Source organism: Maniola hyperantus, chromosome 8, assembly GCF_902806685.2.
Source record: "Maniola hyperantus chromosome 8, iAphHyp1.2, whole genome shotgun sequence".
NCBI classification, from domain to species: Eukaryota; Metazoa; Arthropoda; class Insecta; order Lepidoptera; family Nymphalidae; genus Maniola; species Maniola hyperantus.
This window is the reverse complement of record NC_048543.1, coordinates 15,443,043-15,465,134: the sequence shown is the minus strand read 5'-3', so window position 1 is coordinate 15,465,134 and position 22,092 is coordinate 15,443,043. Positions and strand designations below refer to the sequence as shown.

The following is a 22,092-nucleotide window of genomic DNA, read 5'->3' as shown; positions in this document are numbered from 1 at the left end:
GTTTTAGACAATCGCCCTACAGTTTAAGCGCTTCCGAGACTTTGAAGCGGCTTGACGTCAAGCACGTAGATTTTTGCTTGAGTCAAGCATTTTGATTGTTCTACAAAGTTTGCTTGATGTTTGAGTCAAGCATATACGTGCTTGATGCGATTTCATACTTTGCTTGGCGCGACGCGTTCGGATAGTGTTCAATGTATGAGAAAAGTGCAGTTTGCTTGATCAAGCCGCTTGACGGGCGCATCAAGCAAAACAAATCTATGTGCTTGACCGTGTTGGAATTTCTCATAGATTTCTCATCTGATTCGTCTCCACCTGAGGTCTCCACTATCAAGCACAGATCACTATTATACATATTACTACTACACATATTATATGCACGAATATAGTTTTTTTTTTTAATCCCACGGGAATTCTTTGCTTTTCCGGAAACAATAAAATATTGTTCGTTCATCGTAACTTGACGCGTGAGAATTGGCACCATTATTGCTTTATTCCTTACAAATTAGGGCTATTATTGTGTGATTTGCAATGGTGCCAAGTGCCAACTGTATACTATCTCTATGGTGCCAACATATTCTTACGCGCCTAGTTACGGTGGTTACGATGAACGAACTAAATGGATCTGCAAGAAGTGAATGAATGAAAACTCAGAACTCTTCCCTGTATATTATAATACTCTTTGACTCAGAGGAAATCTAACCAGCAAGTTTTTTCCGCTCCATGGCTCTGGATTCTAGCTCTTTTGAGTCTTGTACCGGTCATAGACATAGGAATATACAGGCAAAGAATTTTTAAGTACTACTTCGTAGTACATGTCGATGTCTACAGGAATATTAACCAATCAACAAAATGTGCAAAACCACTGCAATCTATGAATAAACAGCCCAGTTCAATAAAAATAATGTGGCTGTTATAAAATCCCGCAAATTACTAATGCGCGTGGCTGCTATTTTAGTGACATCATTTGGATGTTAATGAGACATGGTTCCAGCGCTACAGCAATTTGCGGGACTTATACTGGCTAGTGGCTACAGAGAATAAAACAGCAGTATTCTTAACATTTATTAATTAATAACCTGTGTTATGTATGTTATTCATTTAATCAGCAAACATGTCCTCAATTTTCTTCTGTACTTCTTTTTCAGTGTCAGAGTTGAGCTTGTCCGGCAGATTCTTGACTGCCTCGATGTCCATGTCAGGAGTCTCGTCGTCTGCTATCGCTTGTCCTTTGGCCTGCAAAATATAATACTTCCTTCTTATTCACTATCAGTGCCATTTTAATAAACCGGACAAGTGCGAGTCAGACTCGCGCACCGAGGGTTTCGTACTGCAGAAGTAAAACGGTAAGATTCTTCGGTAAGGTCATTTTTGTTAACGAACCGAAAAACTAACTTTTGTTAGTAGAGATTTATTGTTAATATAAAAAAACTGATTAGGTTTTATTTTTTCTGTAAAAAATACATAAACTTTGGTGTGGTGGCGCTCTTTAGGGAAGGCCTATGTCCAACAGTGGACGTCCACAGGCTGATGATGATGATGATGATGATACATAAACTTCTATTGACCATAATTATTTCAAATTTTTCGATTGGTAAACTTCGGAGATAAGAGGGGGACAACGGTATTTTTTTCACCATTTTGCACGATAAATTAAAAACTAGTATGCATAAAAATAAATCAGTACCCTTATTATAAATGCGAAAGTGTGTTGGTTTGTCCTTCAATCACGTCGCAACGGAGCAACGGACCGACGTGATTTTTTGCATGGGTATAGTTTAAGACCAGAGTGACATAGGCTACTTTTTATCCCAGAAAATCAAAGGGTTCCCACGGGATTTTTAAAAACCTAAATCCACTGTACGAAGTCGCGGGCATCAGCTAGTAAAAATATGTTTGTTTATTAAGAACAAAAAACAATGTACCTTTTCGAGCTGTATCTCTAGTTGCATGATGGCGCGCTCGAGCCGGTAGTTGTCGGACACGAGCTGCGCCCAGCGCCGCCGCAGCGCGCGCAGCCGCGCGCCGCTCGCAGTCTGCGACCGCTTGCGCTCCCAGTTCACTGCCGCTATCTGTTTTCTGTACACAAATATTATTATGTATAGTAAAATAATTTTTTAAAGTGAATCTTCTAGGACCAAATGGGTATAATTTTATGAAATTATTTCCATGACTACACGACATCGCTTCGATAACAATTGAATAATCGAAAAACAATCGATAGTTTTCGTTTGTTCAATAGTTACTTAGCGCACGGGACTGGGACAAATAAATCGAAAATCAAATGCAACTGATTTAGATTTTCGATTTATTAAGTACTTAAGTAACAAATTGAACAATCGATTGAAGACAAATAACTCGACAATTATTGATTGTTCAATTGTTCGATTATTTTTTTGCAATAATCGCTCATCACCAAGTTGAACTGCCATTGTTATTTAAACCTCACAGTAATTGTTACCTTAACTGTGTGTGTATATTCTGTGAAGAGATGACCAGCGCCTGTAGGATGTTCAAGTAGGACCTCCAGGCTTCTGTGCTGTACTGCAGCTGTAGCTCCAGGTTCAAGACCCTGGTGGCTTGGTGCGAGAGCTGAGCGTGGGAGTTGTCCACCGCCTCCGCCCACGCGGTGGGCTCCCCCAGGCGTCCAGCTGGTGGAGGGGGCAGTTCGTACCTGAAATATTATAAAAACTAAGATAAGTGGCGCTATGTGTGAACGTTATTGATGTAACAGCTGCCAGCCAGCCAAATGATAGTAGAGGTTGCACCTCTACTCAGATTCAAAGTCAAGTCAAAGTCAAAGTCAAATGATTTATTCAAAATAGGTAATAAATTACTCTTATTGATTGTCTGGTATAGTGTTAGATTTGTAAGATAATATAGTGGTGATAATTATAACGCAAACTTAAAACTAAAGCTACGAGGGTTCCAAACGCGCCCAGGTCTGAGAAGAGCCCACAACAAACTCAGCCGGGTATTCTTTTTATTATCACCACTTTACAAATTTATTGAAACTTATTAGAACTATCACAAAGTCGTTAAGCAACTCATTCCCAAGCTTGCTTATCATTTAAATAATCCTTTACATTGTAATAGGATTTTTCAATTAGTTTACGTTTTATGAAAACTTTGAACTTGTTGAGAGACATCTCCAATATGTCTTCTGGAAGCTTATTATAGAAACGTATGGAATTACGAGCAAATGAATTGCTAACTTTACTGAGCCTAGAGGCGGGAATTACAAGTTTATTTTTATTTCTAGTATTTATATTATGACAGTCACTTTTTTTTTTAAATTTATTTATGTTTTTATGTACGTACAGTAAATTTTCAAAAATATATTGATTATGCACTGTCATAATTTTAACTTCCCTAAATTTAGTTCTCAGCGACTCTCGTGGCCCCATACTGTATATGGCTCGAACAGCCCTTTTCTGCAGCACAAAAATAGAATTAATATCAGCAGCATTACCCCATAATAATATACCATATGACATAATGCTGTGAAAGTAACTAAAATATACTAGTCTCGCAGTTTCTATGTCTGTCAACTGGCGAATCTTTTTTACCGCATATGCGGCAGAACTAAGTCTGTTCGATAAGTTATTTATATGAGAGCCCCATTGAAGTTTTGCATCTAACGTTATTCCAAGAAAAATAGCGGTATCCACTAAATCTAATTCCTCATTATTAAGTTGCACAGTGGTTTTCACCTGCTTAACATTTGGTAAAGTGAATTTAATACACTTTGTCTTTTTCCCGTTGAGAAGCAGGTTATTAGCTTCGAACCACTGTACTAACTTGGTGAGAGAATTGTTTACTTCATCAAAAGTTGTTAAGTATCGATTGATTTTAAATAAAAGTGATGTATCATCAGCAAACAAGACTATCCCGTAATTGTCCTTAGCGAGGTAAGGAAGGTCATTGATGTAAATAAGGAACAGAAAAGGTCCTAAGATGGAACCTTGTGGCACCCCCATTTTTACAACGGATCCGGGAGATCGCTTTCCATTCACGTCTACCCTTTGTATTCTATCATTTAGGTAAGAACTCATCAATTCCAATGCTGCACCCCTAATTCCATAATGGTGCAATTTCGCGACCAATGTTTCATGATCAACGCAGTCGAAAGCCTTGGATAAATCACATAAAACGCCAAGCGCATCACGTGATTCCTCCCAGGCTTCAAATATATTTAGTATTAACTCAACACCAGCATCGGTTGTTGAGCGACCCCGTGTAAAACCAAACTGTTTGGTGTGAAATAAATCATTAATGTTGAAAAAATTAAGCAGTTGAGTTAAAATTATTTTTTCAAAGATTTTACTAAAAGTGGGTAGTACAGATATCGGTCTGAAGTTAGTGGGGTCACTAGTACTACCTGATTTAAATAATGGAATTATTTTACTATGTTTCATTAAGTCTGGAAACTCACCACAGTCAACACAATTATTGAATATTAATGCTAACTCGGGTGCAACAATATCAATTAATGATTTCACAACGTTAACGGAAATGCCCCACAGATCATTTGTTTTCTTATTATTAATTAATTTAAAAGCTTTGATAACGTCAGAGCAACTAACGTGACTGAATTCAAACATTTTATTACATTCAGGCACGTTATCCTCCATTAAGATTCAAGTAGATTTGGCATTAAAATAATAATACCTTGTTAGAGCAAGCTAGGTGTATAGAAAAGCTCTGAAGAGTATAGAGATATAAACACAGTTTTTTGTCTTTGTCATAGTTTCTTTCTTTTTCTTTTTTTTTAAAGAATATTAGCCATGTTAAATGACTAATATTCCCCTTTCCTCTCCAATTAAGCGTCAGGCTTGTGCTAGGAGCAGGTACGACAATAGTGCAACGGGCGGGGTTTGAACCGTCGACCTTTCGGTTTTCAGTCCACTCCTATTGCTACGTTAAGCTATTGAGGATTAGAGTTTAGCTTTTTTTTGTTGGCCACGTTGTAGTTTGTGCCCAACAAACCTCTGTGATAGTAATTAATTGTGAATATTACGAATTTTTCTTTAGTTTTCTGTTTTAAATTTAGTATTGAAGGTGTGTAGAAGCCATTTATAGTGCATTGCTGTGTAAAAGTTGTAGCGAACGCAAATTATGAAACATAACCATTCATACGTACGTATTATTTCTTTTGTTGTTTTGTCCCTTTCGGGTATACGCGTCTGACAAGTCTCTTGATTCTTAGTCTGAGCACCTCTACATTCAACACATAGAGTCAATTTTGACTTACTATACACCATTATATTCACCAAATCCTCAGTTTATAGCGCCTCCAACCACTGATAACTATGAACACGGTACTGTTATAAACTAGCGTCTCAGGGTTGACAGACTATCCAAAAAATTTTGGTAATATATGGTAACAGTATGAATAGTTACATGTCCTCATATTATTATTTCTTTAGTATTAATAATTATAGTGACATAATTTAGCGCAGTGCAATATCCCACAGCGCCATCTGTTGTGGGTTTTATGAGTTATAGAAATGGAGAGCCTTCTTATCACAGACAATTTTCTTCCTATCACAGACAATTTTTAATTATTATCATTTAAGTGTTATAAGCCCTGCAAATTGCTAATGCGCGTGGCCGCCATTTTAGTGACGTCAGCACTAGACAATTTTCGAGCTGATGGTATATTTTTATTTCGGCTGACGTCAACATGACGTCATTTCGATGTTAATGAGCAATAGCAATTTGCGGGACTTTTATTATAATATTTGTGTAGCCCAAGCGGACGAAGTCGTGAGCATAAGACAGTACTAACTACTATATAATATAGAAATAAGATATAAAATCACCTTTTCATAGACAGTGGTTCCATAGGCAGGCGTTGCTGTACTCGTTCCATCTCTCGCTGCACGGCTGCAGTCTCGAAGGCTGTGCTTGGTTCAGGTCCCGCATTTTCTAAATAATTCTTTGTGGGCCTGTATCTTCTGCATTCCTCTTCTACCATAGCCAACGCCTAATAAAAACAATAATAATTCTTAAAAAGATTGCGATGAATTGAGAACCTCCTTTTTTGAAGTCGGTTAAAAAGTAGCCATACATTTAAAATGAAAAACAGACATAGTGTGACATACTGTATACGGCTAACCACTGCAGCGGTCATCCAGTGCGCTGGGCCTAGACTCAGGAAACTTGAGATTTTGAGTATAGATTATATCAATAACATACGACTCGATTTTTTTTAAATTCCTCATGAACGGGGCTGTCGGCAGTCAGCTAGTTAGTTGCTGACAAAAGGCAATTAAATTAAATGCTAGGGAAACATGACGAGGAATAAATTCTTACCGCTTCTCTAACTCCTGGATCATCATATCCTTGGTCAATATATGGCAGTGCGTCCACCACTACCTCTCCAGCCATGTTTATTGTGTAACTAACTTCGCAGAATGTAATTGAATCACGCACATTAATCGACTTACGACTAGGACTAGGTACTGCTGTTTAGTGTTTATTGTATTTTTCTTGAATTCCAAAAATCAGCGCTGTTTTGACATTTTTTGTCAGTGATTTATTTTGTGCTAGTTTGTTCCGTGGTTCAACGGCTCTCTGGGTTCTAGTCTTTTTAAGCTTTTTTTTTAAGACTGGTTTTACGGCTCTGGGTTCAACAGCTGTTCTAAATACCACAGACTACAAACTACACCTCGTCACCACAGATGGATCAAGTTGGCCAACATTAAACACCTTTAAACTCATACTCTATGGTGCGAGGGCTAGAATAGAATCCAAATCCGTAAAGGCAGTTGAAAAAACTTTTAATACTTAAAAGGTTAGAATCTAGAGCTACAAACTACAAACAAAGGAAAGGTTAAAAAATAACGAGCAATAACGAGTTCTTCTGTGTTCAATAAATAAATAAAAAATTAGTTTTTCAAATAATTACGTACCTACCTATTATTACTGAGGAAATAACTTTCTCAATTCATATTAGTTAGGATTCTTATCGCTTAACAATGCAAGATACCATATCAAACCGTGAAATTGCTAATATAGATATGTCGAAGGTAAACTATTAAAATTTTATGTGTACAATATGAACAGAGCTGTTATTTATACTAAAAAAATAAACTTTTCAGATAGCTGCCTTACAACAAAAGCGTACATTAGCCTTCGTGAATCATTTTGTGGTCACCACAGTACAATTCCTGAATAATTTTGCAAAGAAATGTGAGCAGAAACTTATGCACTTTGAAAGGAAATTAGAGAAAATTAATGCTGCTATGGTTTTATTAGAGGCCAGAGTGAGTATTTGTAATGACCTGTTCGGTACTTAGCGTCTGTAGGAATTGCTTGTAGTTGCAATAACTATGCAAGAGTACATCATCAACCCATCACCAGTTCACTACAGATCTCTCGCTTACACCAAGTCTCCTTTTAGAATGAGAACTATTTGGCCATAGTCCATCACACAGGCCAAATGCGGATTGATTCTACACCTTTGAGAACTTGGAAAACTCAAGTTGGTATACAGGTTTCCTCACGATCTTTCCTTCACCATTTCAAGTGGTATTTATTTGCTTAAAATGCACTTAACTTTGAAAAGTTAGGCATATGCATAGGATCAAATCTCCAACCTCCCGAATAGGAGGCAGACATCTTAACAACTAGGTTATCACAAGGATACATACATTTAAATAGCTATAAAAATATTCCAGTTTCTGATGTCAACCTGTGACCATTATATAGCATTTGAGATGCAATATTTCGCCATTTACAGTATGCGCTCGAAAGTATTGTACTTCAACCTTTAGATGGAGATTATGTAGAGCTCTGTCTCTGTCGTTGAGACTGACAAAACGTCATATAGGTAGGAGTGACAGAGACAACGCTCTACAAAGCGGAAATGTCATTCTAAAGGCTGATGTACATTACTTTAGGCCACATACTGTAAGTACTGTTTGAAATATTAAAAATTAACAATCATTGCAGTTATCTTCAATACCAGAAGTAAATGCACCTCAAAAAGATCCTAAGTCAGAAGAAAATAAAAATGACTTTAACTCGAACGAACAAGAAAAAGACAATGACAAGACCACAGAACCAAGCAAAGCAATAGCAACTGACGAACTTGAAACTACTACTGGAGCTACCATTGCAAAACCTGAATATGAAAGGTTTATAAAAATGGTGCAAGTAGGAGTACCTATAGATGCTGTGAAATTAAAGATTTCACTAGAGGGATTGGATCCTAGAGAATTTGACAATATTATGCGAAAATAAAAAAAAATACTATTTATATTACATAATACCAAGCTTTGCCTCAAAATTATACAAATTACAAATAGTTATTTGAATATATTTTTGCAATGGAAAAATGTTCCAAAAGATGTTGATTATAGTACAATGCTAATGCTGTTGAATATTGTAATGATAGAACTATTTTTGTTAATAAAATGTGTATACCAGTATAGTTTCTCCATCTCTTTTTAGTGCAAAAAATTAGCTAGAGATCAAAATATTTGAAAAACCTATTATAGTAATTATCAGTAGAGATAAATTATTATTAATTTCTATGCCTACTACTAACCTAAATGATCATAATGAAACTTGATGGATGTCATTTTATTTCTCTAGATTCTTTCTAGAACTCATTTTGATTTTATTATCAGATACAAGTTAGCCCTTGATTGCAATCTCACCTGGTGGTAAGTGATCAAAGATGAATGCAGGCTAACCTGGAAGGAGTATGGCAGTTTTTATGAAACCCATACCCCTTTGGTTTCTACACGGCATCATACTAAAACACTAAGTCACGTGGCGATAGGGTGGTAACTAGCCACGGCAGAAGCCTCCCACCAGTCAGAATTTTTTATCTCATGCTGAAAATAATTCTCATTAATTATGTATACAAGGAATGTAAGGCTTTTAAAAGAAAGATGTAAATTGTGTAAACTTATTTATTAGGCAGCCTAGAACTGGATCATTTGTCCCTTCCTCTTCTTGTCTCCGCCCAGCTCAAAGTGCTTGCAGCGCTTCAGTGCCACCTGGGACCTCACCTTGCAGTCTGCACACTCCAAACGAAGCACAATTTTCTTTGTGGTTTTCGCCTGAAGAAGAAAATTTATTTGAATGTATTACCAAAATGTTAACTTAAATCTACATTCTAGAATGAATGGAATGCTCCCAAGAATTTAATAATTATTAATACTAAGCATCATTTCACATCTGCTAATCCACACTTGGCCAGCAAGGTAGACTATGGCCAAAACAAAACCTCAAACTGAGAGGAGACCCATGCTCAGTAGTGAGCCTGCGATGAGTTGATCATGATGATGATCATCATTTCACATCTTATAATATATAAATGTAAACAAATCGTAATAAGTGATAGAAATAATTAGAAACTTGGGTTTCTTTGAAGATATACCTCTATTCAATTATTCAACATGAAATCAAAATCCGGTACGTTTGTAGGTTATGTTATTTACATACCTTTTTCTTGAAGATGGGTTTGGATTGGCCACCATAACCTTGTTGTTTACGGTCATAACGTCTCCTACCCTGCGCAGCGTGCCTTTCCTTGGATTTTTTGTACTGTGATACTTTGTGTACTTTGTGGCACTTGCATTTTTTGCAGTACGTCCTGCGCTGTTTTGGTACGTTCACCTGAAATACACAACGACCAGAAATAAAATATGCCCGGCACTTTCATTATAAACAAACATTTATAATATTTCACTGATAAATTTACTACTATCATTCGAATTATTCTTGATTTTACTGGATTTTTTTAGAAATAAACACACCATTTTCGATTTATATTTCGACCAGCCAAACGTCAAGTTGAAAGAAAGAAAATTCAAATTTCAAGTTTTATGAGTGATGACATTGACAGACAGCAACAGACATTTGTTATTTGTCCATAGAGGTAATAGACGTGTCCAAGGACTTGTCTGTCAGTGTCCTCATCTATATGTTATTAGTCTGTGGTCCTCATGTCCTCCAGAAAAGTAGGTACCTACAAAAAACGCTTAGATGAAAAAACGTGATGTCCTCATTCTAAGAATCTGTCTGTGATCTGTCTATATTTGTCTATGAAAAACACTGACTCTGTGCCCATAGAGTAAAGTAATACACTGCCTGTGCCTTAATAATACAAGTACGCTGGACTTGTTACTGCTTTATTTCTGGTCGGTGCTGCTGACCTGTTTTTGGAGTAACTGAGGAGCAACTTGATTAAATAGTACCTACGTAGCGGAGTGGGCATCATTTAAGCGTACTCAGAACTAAAATGTTAATGATATAAAATGAAACCTATCACCTTGTCAACACGAGTACCATATTTTTTCCATATTTCATAATTTGCCAATTTTAATTTCTATTACACTCTTTGGGCGCACAGCCCACAGAGTGTAATAGAAATTATTTACTCCAGCCTCGAGTGTGCGCCTGTGGCACACCGCACACCACTTCTAGTGCATTTATCTCATTGTGTCTTCGTCAAATTTAATACATATCTGTAGAAGGTAGAAAATTATGATTAATTTTATATATTTTTTTCATTCCGCCTTTCAAAAGGCCTTTCAACAGTTCAAGAGACAGATCATGACAGGAAGCAAAAGGCTTGAATTCACAGCTGATTTGCACTGTCATTAAAAATTAAAAAAAAACTTACGCGCCAAAAGAAAAGAATGCAAAAGTGACAAGTTTAAGTTTTTATGTTTTTATTATCAAATTAAACAAGTGTGAGAGTGCGTGATAAAGATATCAAAATGAAATTAGCAATACCTGAAATATCTTGGCACAATAGAGACCCCGTTCTTAGTGTAGACTTTCAGCCGAAATCGGAACCCAACGATCCGCTTCGTCTTGCCACTGGAGGCACCGATTCCCACGTATTAGTAAGTACTTGATAATTTTATTTTACACTACCCATATTATGTACCGTACAAATATTAATTCAGAGTCTTAATCTACAGAGAATTCTACATCTATTTTGTTACTTTAACCTCTGGTTTTCTGATTTAGTAATATTTTAGTAGGTACTAAAAAAACTGTTTAGTTACTTAAGATACCTACCTATTTAGAATCAAAAGACAATTTATACAGGTTTTGAAAGCAATAGAAAAAAAGTAAATAGTTTTAAATAAAAAATAATATATTATTAATAGTCAGCATAAAAAGTGATTTTATATATTATTAAAAGATAGATATAGACAAATTAACGTCTATTTCCATACTAATATTATAAATGAGAAAGTGTGTCAGTTTGTATCTCTATTACCTTTTCACGGTCCAGCTGCTTAATCGATTTTGACGCAATTTGGCACAGAGATAGCTCATATCCTGGAAAGGAACATAGCCTTATTTTTTTATTGTGGAAAATCAACTAATTCCTACAAGATTTTTAAATAACTTGATCCATATGCACATAATCACAGGCATCATCTAGCTATCAATATCGTTTTTATTAGTATACTAGCTGATGCCAGCGACTTCGTGGGCGTGGATTTAGGTTTTTAAAAATCCTGTGGGAACTCTTTGGTTTTCTGAGATAAAAGGTAGCCTATGTCACTCTCCAAATCTTAAACTATACCCATCCAAAACATCACGTGGATCCATTGCTACGTGGCGACGTGATTGAAGGACAAATCAACAAACAATCACACTTTTGCATTTATAATAATTGGTAGTGATAGTAAGTAAATAATATGGATGTTTAACGGTCACTATTTGTGTAGATATGGTATATTTCAACCAAAGACTCGGGGTCTGTAAACTTGGAAATGGCAGCAGACCTCACGAAGCACCAGAAGGCAGTGAACGTGGTGCGGTGGTCACCCAGCGGCCAATACCTGGCATCTGGTGATGATGAATCAATCATATTTGTGTGGAAACAGAAGATAGAGGAACCGGCACCTCCCTCGGATGGTGAGGAACAGTATAAGGAGACTTGGGTTGTTCATAAGGTCAGTATTCGCTAATTATTTATTATTTATTTATATTCAGACAAACAGTCTAATCCTAACACACTTATTCTATGTTGGTTAATATCCATACTTCCATACTAATATTATAAATGTGAAAGTGTGTCTGTCTGTCTGTCTGCTAGATTTTCCAACCCAGCAGTTTAACGGATTTTGATGAAATTTGGTATAGAGTTAGTTACATCCCAGGGAAGGACATAGGCAGTAGGCTACTATTCATCCCAGAAAATCAAAGAGTTCCCACAGGATTTTTAAAAACCTAAATCCACACATACAAAGTCCCCGGCATCAGCTAGTAATTAATATAGTTACAAGCGGACATTCAGTGCACTTTGAATGTTCTGTCCTGTCTGTCTATTATCTTTTATCTTCAGAATAATATTAATCAATCACTTATGTTAAACATTCAATATATTACTGGCAGTGGCGTGCACAGGGTTTGAAGCCAGGGTAGGCACTAGTTAGCTAGGAACCTGTTTATTGGCAGGTCGAAATGAAAAATATGCATTGAGCTATTACAACTGGGGTAAGCAGTGCATTTATGCCTCTATGACCTGCACGCCCCTGATTACTGGTTATTTTCTGTAGGTGCTGATTCTGAATCAGTAATAGATTTAATATAAAAAATATCAACCTATATGTTTACTCAGTTAATTTCTTCTACTTTACTTCTCTAACTAAAGAAATGAAAACCTTCAGTGGTAAGAGCTGTCTTATAAGTAGAAGGTTTCAACTTTGAACATAATGCTGTATAGGAAACATTTGTGTTCCAGATTCTCCGAGGTCACATGGAAGACATCCTGGACCTCAGCTGGAACAGCTCCTCCACACAGCTGGCCTCAGGCTCGGTGGACAACAAGCTGCTGGTGTGGGACGTGGCGCGCGGCCGCCACACGGCCATACTGACAGACCACAAAGGGTTCGTGCAGGGCGTGGCCTGGGACCCGCGGGGACAGCTGATTGCCACCGCTAGCACCGACAGGTATAGTACCAGCTCCGTGCGACGACACGGCCATACTGACAGACTACTGGTACTATGAACCATAGTATTCTAAAATGTAGTAATACCCTTACTGTTTAGTTCAGTGTTACTGTAATGGTTGCAATTTGCAAATTCAATTCAATTCAATTTATTTATTAAGTCGGACAACAATTGATCCATTATGTGTTAGTAACAATAAATACTTAATAACTATGTTAATACTTAAACACTAAGGAGTTAGTAACAAAATACTTAATCACTATGTTAGTACTTAATAACTAAAAGGAACATAGAAGAAATATCCATTTGAAAAAGTATATATTATATCTTACTAATCTATAAAATCGTCATAAGCAGTATGCTATCGCTAATCTACAATACAGGGTGTAACCAGAACGCTATCAAAAACTTAGCGTTATTGTTATACTACCTAAACACAATCCAATACCAATAACCATTTGCCGCATTTTGTAGTTTTGGCAATTTACTATTTTTCAAACCCACAATGTATACCGTGCAAAACTCGGGTCAATGCCCCGCCTACAATGCGGCATCGATTCCGAGTGGCCTACTTACGCAACGTTCGTTAATCTTTAGCGTCAGATGTTTTATTTGTAATATATCGTAAACTTTTGCAAAATTATAGGATTTTTTAATATATTTTTTATTATATATTTTTTTTTTGTAGTTTTATATCAGTAATCATCAGTACTATCACCTGTCTTCGTTATCGCTAGCGTTCTGGTTACACCATGTATAATATGTCGTTGAACCTCGAAATGAACGGCTGCAGGGTGTTCCGAACGTTCGACGTGGCCAGCAAGAAGGTGGTGTCGCGCAGCAGCAAGGCCGTGCTGCCGTTCCCCGCAGGCCACCCGCTCTGCGCCAGCAGCGTGCGGCTGTACCACGACGACACGCTGCAGACCTACTACCGGCGGCTGCACTTCAGCCCCGACGGACTGCTCATTGCTGGTAAGGTCCTACTGGCTCGCTCGAAATTATAATTAACTGATGATCTTCTTCTTAAGACTTCTTTGGGGCTATGCAGGTCCTTGATATCCCTGTATCACTGCGACTGTCTCCAATCTATTGTTTGCCTCCACTTCACACTTCCTTGTCAAATGATAAAAGAGTGTGGATTTGACCTGCAGCTCGTTCCAGCAATGCACAGGACTGTGAATACTTTTTATACATGGCATAATATTGTATATCAAATATTTGAAAAGAGCAACCGCCGAGTTTCTTGAATTAATAAATATATTGCGAAATGTGAAGTACTTACATAACAATGAACGTAATTATATTATTAAAGCTTTACTGTAATGGTAAAACTTTCCAAAAAATATTAAATTTGTTTGTTTGTTTGTCAATATTGTAAGATTACTTTGGCCCTTATGTGTCAACGGAAATTCAGTACTATAACGCAACGCAAATTACAACTAGCGCCATCTAGGTAACCACCACAAAGTTACTACTCACTACTACAGCTTGCAACTTTTTATTAGAATCTAGTAAGAATACTGCTACTCGTGGTTAAAATTATACTATAACCAGCTTATACCCGCGACTTCGTCCGCTTGGACGACACAAATTTCAAACTATTTTATTCCCTTATGAGTTGAATTTTCAAAAATCCTTTCGTAACGGACGAAATAATAATTATATGCATGCCAAATTTCAGCCCGATCCGTCCAGTAGTTTGAGCTGTGCGTTGATAGATCAGTCAGTCAGTCAGATTTTCAATTTCATGATATATACAGATAAGATTGTAATTTCGTGTAAATTCAATCGAAGTATAGCCGTTAACGTACGTTAAGGTACGCTAACACGGGCAATTGAAATTCCGCAATTCCAGGCAATTTAGTCAATTATGACGTCACGACTATATGAAGCAATTTACTGCAATACTCAGCAATAGCTGAAAATTTCAGCAATGTTATGCGAAATAATTGCTCCAGATCGATCCATAAGTGCGTGTTGCCGAGAAATTGCTTAATAAATTGCTTGTAATTGTACAGTACTTGGCAGGAAATATTTTACATCGACATTTAATTTAATTTAATTTAATAGGAAGCCAACGGTATACAATGAAATAATTAATATAATATTATGACAACTTATATAAACTTAACTAACTATCAATGCATACTCACTTGCAGGCTAACTCAACATTCGTAATCTAAAACTTGTAAATAGTAATACTTTAACTAAGACATAATGGGGCCGATTCTCTTGTACACAATCTCTAAACTAAACTAAATTAACAGGTCTAAATTTAGTGCCATCCTTTTCCGCAAGCAACATTATGAAAGGGATAGCATTAGATTTAGACGTGCCATTTTAGTTTAGTTTAGAGATTGTGTACAACGGAATTAGCCACATTCTTTTAATTTACTTAAATTACGCTAAAATTACAATTCTTATAGTTAACTAACAATAGTACCCAACAATTTCAAAATAAGCCTAATTTATAATACTTATAGATTCATCAGGTGGTTTTTAATTTTGTATTTAAATAACGCAGGGGAGTGTTGAAATATGTCTAGGTTAGCTTTACCTTTAAAAATAAAAATAAAATTAAAAACCTTTTTTATTCGAATAAACTTTTACAAGTACTTACGAATAGTCGGATGCATCTACCACTGGTTCGGAATGCCTTTCCTACCGAGAAGAACCAGCAAGAAACTCGGCGGTTGCTCTTTTCAAATATTTGATATAGGTACAAGATTTTGCCATGTATAAAATAGTATTTGCAGTCTTGTGCGAAGTGTCTTGTGTCTTGTGTGTTTAGAAAGAGATAGCGGTTTCATAGAGCGTTGTCTCTGTCGTTGACCGACAAAACGTCACACAGGTATGAATGAGTGAAGAGACAACGCTCTACAAAGCCGAAATCTCATTCTAAAGGTCGATGTACAATATTTCCTGCTGGCTGCTGTAGGCGCACCATTATACAACGGTCATCCCGCAACGTTACGTGCGTGGTCCCGCAGGGTGATGACGTATCTCGCGATCAATGCTGTCAAACGTCCGGCTAGAGAGAGACAGCAATAGCCACAAAGCAAAATAAAAAGATGAAGTGAGACAGCAAATGTACTGTCGTGTCGTGACGCAATCATACAAGGGAGTGTTTGTGATGTTGCAGTGCCGGGGGGCAGCGTGGAGCCGGAGCACGCCAAGGTGGACATGAAGCCCCTCAACGCGGTCTACATCTACACCAGATACTCGCTCAAAGTGTAAGTTTGTCTGCTGGGAGGCTTCGGCCGAGGCTTGTTACCACTATACCGGCACCGTGCCGTCAAACGATTTTGTGTGCCGGTACGATGCCATGTAGAAGCCGAAGGGTTAGCCTGCTCCCATCTTAGACTGCATCGTCACTTACCACCACGTGAGATTGCAGTCAAGTTCATTCACATTCGTTATCACCATCAAACCATCGATCGACTCACTACTGAGCTCGAGTTTCCTCTCAGAATGAAAAGGGTTTGGCCATGGTCCATCCACCACACTGGCCAAGTGCGGATTGGTAGACTTCACACACCTTTGCGAATATTATGGAGAACTTAGGCATGCAGGTTTCGTACGATGTTTTCCTTCACCGTTAGTTGCAGCAAGTGATATTTAATTACTTAAACGCACATAACTCCGAAGAGGTTCGTGCCCGGGATCGAACTCCAGACCCCCGAATAGACCGAAGTCTATCACCGCTTATATTATACATACTTACGTTATATGTGCGAAAGTCTGTCTGTTAGCTTCTTACGGCTTATCCGTTTAACCAATTTTGATGTCTGGAATCGAGATAAGGCATAAAGCAACGCGTCATCCAATTATTTTTTTGAGATTTTTCACAATTTCACGGTTTTTGGTTTTTTCACGGTACTTGTGCTATAAGACTTACCTGCCTGCCAAATTTGGTGATTCCAAGTCAACGGGAAGTATAGGTTTTCTTAACAGACACGACAGGCTGACAGACAGACAACAAAGTGATCCTAGAAGGGGCTCCTTTTTCCTTTTGAGGTACGGAACCTTAAATATTTTTTATTTTTTTTTCCTTATTGTTGAGTGCCAATAAGCTACTCAATTATATTACGATCTAGCCTAATGTATGACCAATAAGTAATTAAAAAAAATTAAAAATTAAAAATTATGAAAATAAATTTCACGTTCATGTACTTTCAGTCCGGCGTGCGTGTTGCCGTGCGGCGCGGCGGCGCTGGTGACGCGCTGGTCGCCGCGCCGGTACGCGCTGCGCAGCGGACCGCGGGCTGCCGTCCCTGTGCCGCACCGCATGCTGCTGGCTGTCGGCACCAAGCGCTCGCTGCTGCTGTACGACACGCAGCAACGCTCGCCGCTCGCGGTCGTCACCAACATGCACTACACGAGGTAGCTCCCATAAATAAAATAAATAAATAAATAAATAAAGCCTTTATTTCCAATCGATAATTCAAAAGTTACATTAATTTTTTTTTTATAGTTCATTAGGTACAAGCATTTTTATTTGTACAATTCATGACAAAATATGACTATAGTAAACACAATAGTTAAAGATAAAGCAGGTATTACAATATTAATCAGTCTATAATATTATTCTTATTATTTAATATTTTATTTTAATGTAGCTCCCATAGCGCCACCGAAATAGGCCGAATCACAAGTTACGCGACAGGTCGAGATGGTAGTCTTCTTCTTCTTTTCTTGTCTATGGGTCTATGTACTGCGGTTTTGTTGTCCGCAATAATTCCGCCAATGTCAATTCAGTGGAGAAAACATCGTTGTACTTTGGTTCTTGAATTCCTTTTATGAGAGACTTTTCTTTCTATCCTTTGTGAGACGGTTTAGAAGGTAGTCGGGAAGTGAACGCCCCGGTGACGTCCGGGTGTGCGGGGCGTCCCCCCGCCTCACACCCCGATCTCAACCTGTCGCAGGCTATACACAACCTTGGTTATAAATTAATTCGTGTGATTTCGTATGGATTTTTAAAAACTTAAATCTACACAAATCAAATCATTTATTTGGATTGGGTACCATTGTATACGATTCGATTGCCAATTGTGAAAGGAGATCGCCCGTGAACGGGCCCTCTTTTGTGGCATCGTGTCAAAACTTAAATTAAATTTAACAAAATGTGTTTTTTTTACGATTATATGTTTTATTACGACTTTTTTTCACTATATCATTGAAAATATCCACAATTACAGTTAGAATCGTAAACATCCATTTAATTTGAAGAAGTAATAATTAAATATAACCTCAATATCAGCAACATAAAAAATAAGATTTCTTTATAACCAGTGTGAATAAATGGAAATTGTTTGCAGAATACGAAAAGGTAATTATTTGTCTACAAAACCAAATTAAAACTATGGTGACATAACAATTATATTAGGGGGGGCCCAAAGCTCCTAAGAAAATGGGCAATCTCCTTTGTAAGAAAATAATGTAATTTGGTAATATTATTAATTATGTAAGCTTACACTAAAGCTACGAGTGTTCATGTATGTGATTGTGTCCCCCAGGCTCACGGACCTGACGTGGTCTCCGGATGGTCTCCTGCTGGTGGCGTCCAGCACGGACGGGTTCTGCTCCGTGGTGTCCTTCGCCGCCGGAGAGCTCGGGGAGGTGTTGCCTGAACAAGTCTCCGAGCCATGCCCAGGTATTACGCATATTCCTTCGATAAATGTTTGATGATTGAATGGTTTGCTTTCTTGCTATAGTCGAATTTCTAATTAAATGAAGAAAATTGATGTTTCTTGGGTTACCAGTTTTTTAGTCACTGGATCTCCAACTTTTTAGTTAACACTTAACACTTTTATTAAAATGAAAACATTTTTCGCAGAGCCAATGGAAGGTACTGAAGAACCGCAAAACGAAAAGGAAGCCGCAGACGGAGCGAAAGAAGCCAAACCTAAAACGGATACGAAACAAACGCACAACATATCGAAAATAGACTCGTACATCAAATTCAAGACCCCCGGGGGAAAATCGCCGAAGAAAGCGAAAATCGACAAGATACAGCAGAAAACGCCCGTGAAATACGACGTTTTAGTCGAAACAGCCATGCAGTCCTGGTCGGACAACTCCAGCAATGACGTCATAATGGCAAAGCCTAAGGAAATCGAACCTATGGACGTTGACGGACAAGACGTGGTGGTGATCGAGGACAGCGAGGATATCAAACTGGTCTATGAAGAATCACAAACAAAAACGGATACACAATCACCGAAAGATGTGGCCGAGGATTCACAAAAACTGACTGAAAAATCTCCGCAAAAGTTCAAGACGATATCAAAAGAGAATGAAAGTAATCCGGAATCAAACGACAAAGAAAGTGAAAAGGAAAGCAAATCTGATTCAAAAGAAAGCGAAAAGAAATCCAACACAGAAGAGAGTAAAGTAGATTCTGAATCAAAAGTCGTCGAAAAAGAAGTAAATAGATCCCCAAAAAAACGAATGTCGCCCGAACAATGTGAAACACCAAGTTCGAAGCAGACTGAGAGCAGTTTCCTGAAGCAAGCCAAAGTGACGGACGCGAGGGAGCCGGCGGCGGCGCAGGCGGGCCCGAGCCCCAAGGCGCCTCGGAGAGTCAGTTTTGTGACGTTGTCGAGCCCTAAAAATGCTAAGAAAAAATGTTAAATAAATGTGTGTGCAAATGAAACTCAGCTTGGTTTTCTTAATCATAAGATTGAAATTGGTATAAGTCCCGCAAATTGTTATTGCGCTGGAATCACGTCTCATTAACATCGAAATGACGTCGAAAAACATGTAATCGAAATTCAGCTCGAAACCTCAGTCGTGCTGACGTCACCAAAATGGCGGCCACGCGCATTAGCAATTTTCGGGGCTTATATACCGAGACCTTATCTAGAGGGGTCGAATCCGCCACAAATCTTTTCGCACATACAATAGGTACGTTGCGTCCGGAAGCGTGCATTTTAAAAATAATTGTCTGGGATTTCGAAACCCCTTAGCTAAGGTCATGAGCACCATAGGGTCAATTGAGACGACGATGTCCACACCGCACAAGTAATAGATAAAGCGCTTCCGTAATGGTCAAGTCTAGCACGTAGATTTTTGCATGAGCCCAAGCATTCTCACTGTTTACTGAGTTTGCTTGATGCTTGAGTCAAGCAATTACGTGATTGATGCGGTTTTATATATGTATGATTGCTTGACGTAACGTTCCGATAGTGTTCGAGAAATGAGAAAAGTGTCGTTTGCAGGCTCAAACTACTTGACGGGCGGATCAAACGGCAAACTGCTTGATCAAGCAAAACAACGTGCTTGACCGTCTCGTTAGCCCTAAGACTGGCATTTTGGTCGTAACGTGAACGACGAACGTGACATATTTCCGTTAGCTGCGACCAATGACGGGCGGTTTCTTATACTGGCCATACACGATCAAGTTTATGCCGTTTCAAGTCTACAGCAAACTTGACCGTGTATTAATAGTTTTACTTCCCCGTTAGTTCGATTCCGTGAACAAGGTATTTATAGGTAATGTTGTTTGTAAAAAATAATAATAAAGCGTTCTTTTGTAAAACAAAAAATGTTACAGGATATAGCGTCGTCAATCAAAAGACGTAAACAAAAGGTAAACATTTTTAATAAATATTTACAATTTAATCCAGGTTTTTATTTTATCACATTTTCAAATAAAGAGAATATTATAATATACAACAAAATATATTTCAGTGTCTGTACTTACCTAACACGTAAGGTCCGTAGTTCGATTCTCATACGCAATACGTAATTGAGACTTAGGCTGAGATCTGTAGAGCGTACTCTTTGTTCAGACTTAAGTTTCCGTTAAAACGAGACAGATTTATGTCAGTGATATAACGCTGCCTCTTTCTAACAGTGTCTTAAGTCTGAGTTAAGTCGAAGTACGCTCTATAGATCTCACCCTTAGGCTGAGATTTACGGAGCATACTGCTTTGCTCAGGCTTTTAAAACGAGACAGAGTTGTGTCTCTGACATAAATCTGTCTCGTTTTAATTAATTATTGCGTACGTAAGATCTCAGCCTTAATGTTTCACGTTCGGGAGTTACATCTATATGTTCAGGGAACATAAAAGTAAAAGTCGGAGAGTGTTGACATAGTTTTATAATACTTTAACCATAATTATTGCTTTGATATGAGATTTCTAATCAATCTGGATTGTTAGCTAGTGATCGTGAAGTAAAGTTGCAAACACATTACTGTACTGTGATGTATCGTGTCGTGATAACGCGATCGGAGCATAAATTTTTTTACACTTAAGCGCATGAGTGTAAAAGCACTAAGGGTGAGATCTATAGAGCGCACTCTGACTTAGCTTAGACTTAAAACAGAGTTAACACGAGACAGAGCTATATCTCTCACATAAATCTGCGCTCTATATGATCTCAGCCTAAGTGCCTTGGTCTTTGGTCAACTCACTAAAGAAACTAAGATTAAAATCTATCGACCATACTTTGACACGGTGGCGCCGAGTATCATGTGACCGGCGAAATCTGCAGAGTTGTCAAAATACTGTCTATACCATCTCAGCCTTAGTGCCTTTCTACTCGTTCGCTAAATAAAAGAAGACTGGCTGACGTTTGCCCTAACTGTAAGCGCGTCATTATATTGAGAAACTGTGAACATTCTAACGCGCTCCGATTGGTCGAACGTCGCGCCAGATTGCGTTGCAACACACAACACGGAAATGTGTTTTCACCTTAATGATGTTTATAATAATATATGTTTAACATGTCCAATGATCAAAATTTTCATAATACATAATAAATTCTATAATAATTATTATCTTATCTATAGCAAGGGGCAGACGATCAATAAATATTGCGATATTTGCGAGCCCATCATTAATATTTGTACTAGCTTACGTCCAGCTGTGTTCCAAGTGACTCGCGCGCCATCTGTTGTATGTTGATGATAAGTTCACACAAGCTACCTTCACGCAAGTGTCAAGAACTGTATCTACAACAAAGTTTGAACTCAATCGGATAAACGATGCGCAATCCGCGGCCGATTTTCAATCGCAAAATAAAATTTAACCAAGGCATATATTATAGATAGATAGATGTTGGAATCCCAAGGTGCTAGAATAGCGACCTCGTACCGGAAAGCGCAGCGATATGGAAGACCTCCTACTGGATCCTGGAAGGACAGACGAT

The 22,092-nt window shown here is 38.0% G+C and overlaps 4 protein-coding genes across 5 annotated transcripts in view; 2 read left to right on the top strand and 2 right to left on the bottom strand.

The window, feature by feature from the left end:
- Window positions 1-1,049: 1,049 nt before the first annotated feature.
- BCAS2 (BCAS2 pre-mRNA processing factor) lies at window positions 1,050-6,536 on the bottom strand. Its single transcript, XM_034971412.2, has 5 exons — window positions 6,316-6,536; window positions 5,823-5,986; window positions 2,459-2,671; window positions 1,923-2,076; window positions 1,050-1,233 (listed from the first exon to the last, which is right to left on the bottom strand). The coding sequence occupies exons 1-5, from the start codon at window positions 6,388-6,390 to the stop codon at window positions 1,099-1,101; spliced, it is 741 nt and encodes a 246-aa protein (XP_034827303.1). The 5' UTR covers window positions 6,391-6,536; the 3' UTR covers window positions 1,050-1,098.
- A 366-nt stretch (window positions 6,537-6,902) lies between these two features.
- On the top strand, window positions 6,903-8,437 carry CCDC53 (Coiled-coil domain containing 53). Its single transcript, XM_034971413.2, has 3 exons — window positions 6,903-7,031; window positions 7,104-7,268; window positions 7,957-8,437. Exons 1-3 carry the CDS (start codon window positions 6,981-6,983, stop codon window positions 8,245-8,247), a joined length of 507 nt encoding a protein of 168 aa, XP_034827304.1. The 5' UTR covers window positions 6,903-6,980; the 3' UTR covers window positions 8,248-8,437.
- Window positions 8,438-8,910: 473 nt separating this feature from the next.
- RpL36A (ribosomal protein L36A) lies at window positions 8,911-9,852 on the bottom strand. The gene is made up of 3 exons (XM_034971415.2): window positions 9,774-9,852; window positions 9,460-9,633; window positions 8,911-9,074 (listed from the first exon to the last, which is right to left on the bottom strand). Exons 1-3 carry the CDS (start codon window positions 9,774-9,776, stop codon window positions 8,937-8,939), a joined length of 315 nt encoding a protein of 104 aa, XP_034827306.1. The 5' UTR covers window positions 9,777-9,852; the 3' UTR covers window positions 8,911-8,936.
- Window positions 9,853-10,451: 599 nt separating this feature from the next.
- The window catches only part of Caf1-105 (chromatin assembly factor 1, p105 subunit), a 120,845-nt gene continuing 109,204 nt past the window's right edge, over window positions 10,452-22,092 (top strand). Inside the window, exons 1-8 of one of the 2 annotated variants that reach the window (XR_011237054.1) lie at window positions 10,452-10,868; window positions 11,709-11,936; window positions 12,728-12,936; window positions 13,730-13,908; window positions 16,079-16,169; window positions 17,116-17,319; window positions 18,453-18,589; window positions 18,773-20,347. Coding sequence is in view for 1 of the 2 variants with exons in the window: in XM_034971416.2 (XP_034827307.1) it covers window positions 10,740-10,868; window positions 11,709-11,936; window positions 12,728-12,936; window positions 13,730-13,908; window positions 16,079-16,169; window positions 17,116-17,319; window positions 18,453-18,589; window positions 18,773-19,569 (1,974 nt within the window). In the remaining variant the exon portion in view is untranslated. Of the gene's footprint in view, window positions 10,869-11,708; window positions 11,937-12,727; window positions 12,937-13,729; window positions 13,909-16,078; window positions 16,170-17,115; window positions 17,320-18,452; window positions 18,590-18,772; window positions 20,554-22,092 lie in introns of those variants that run through there. The other variant, XM_034971416.2, reaches the window with a different exon arrangement.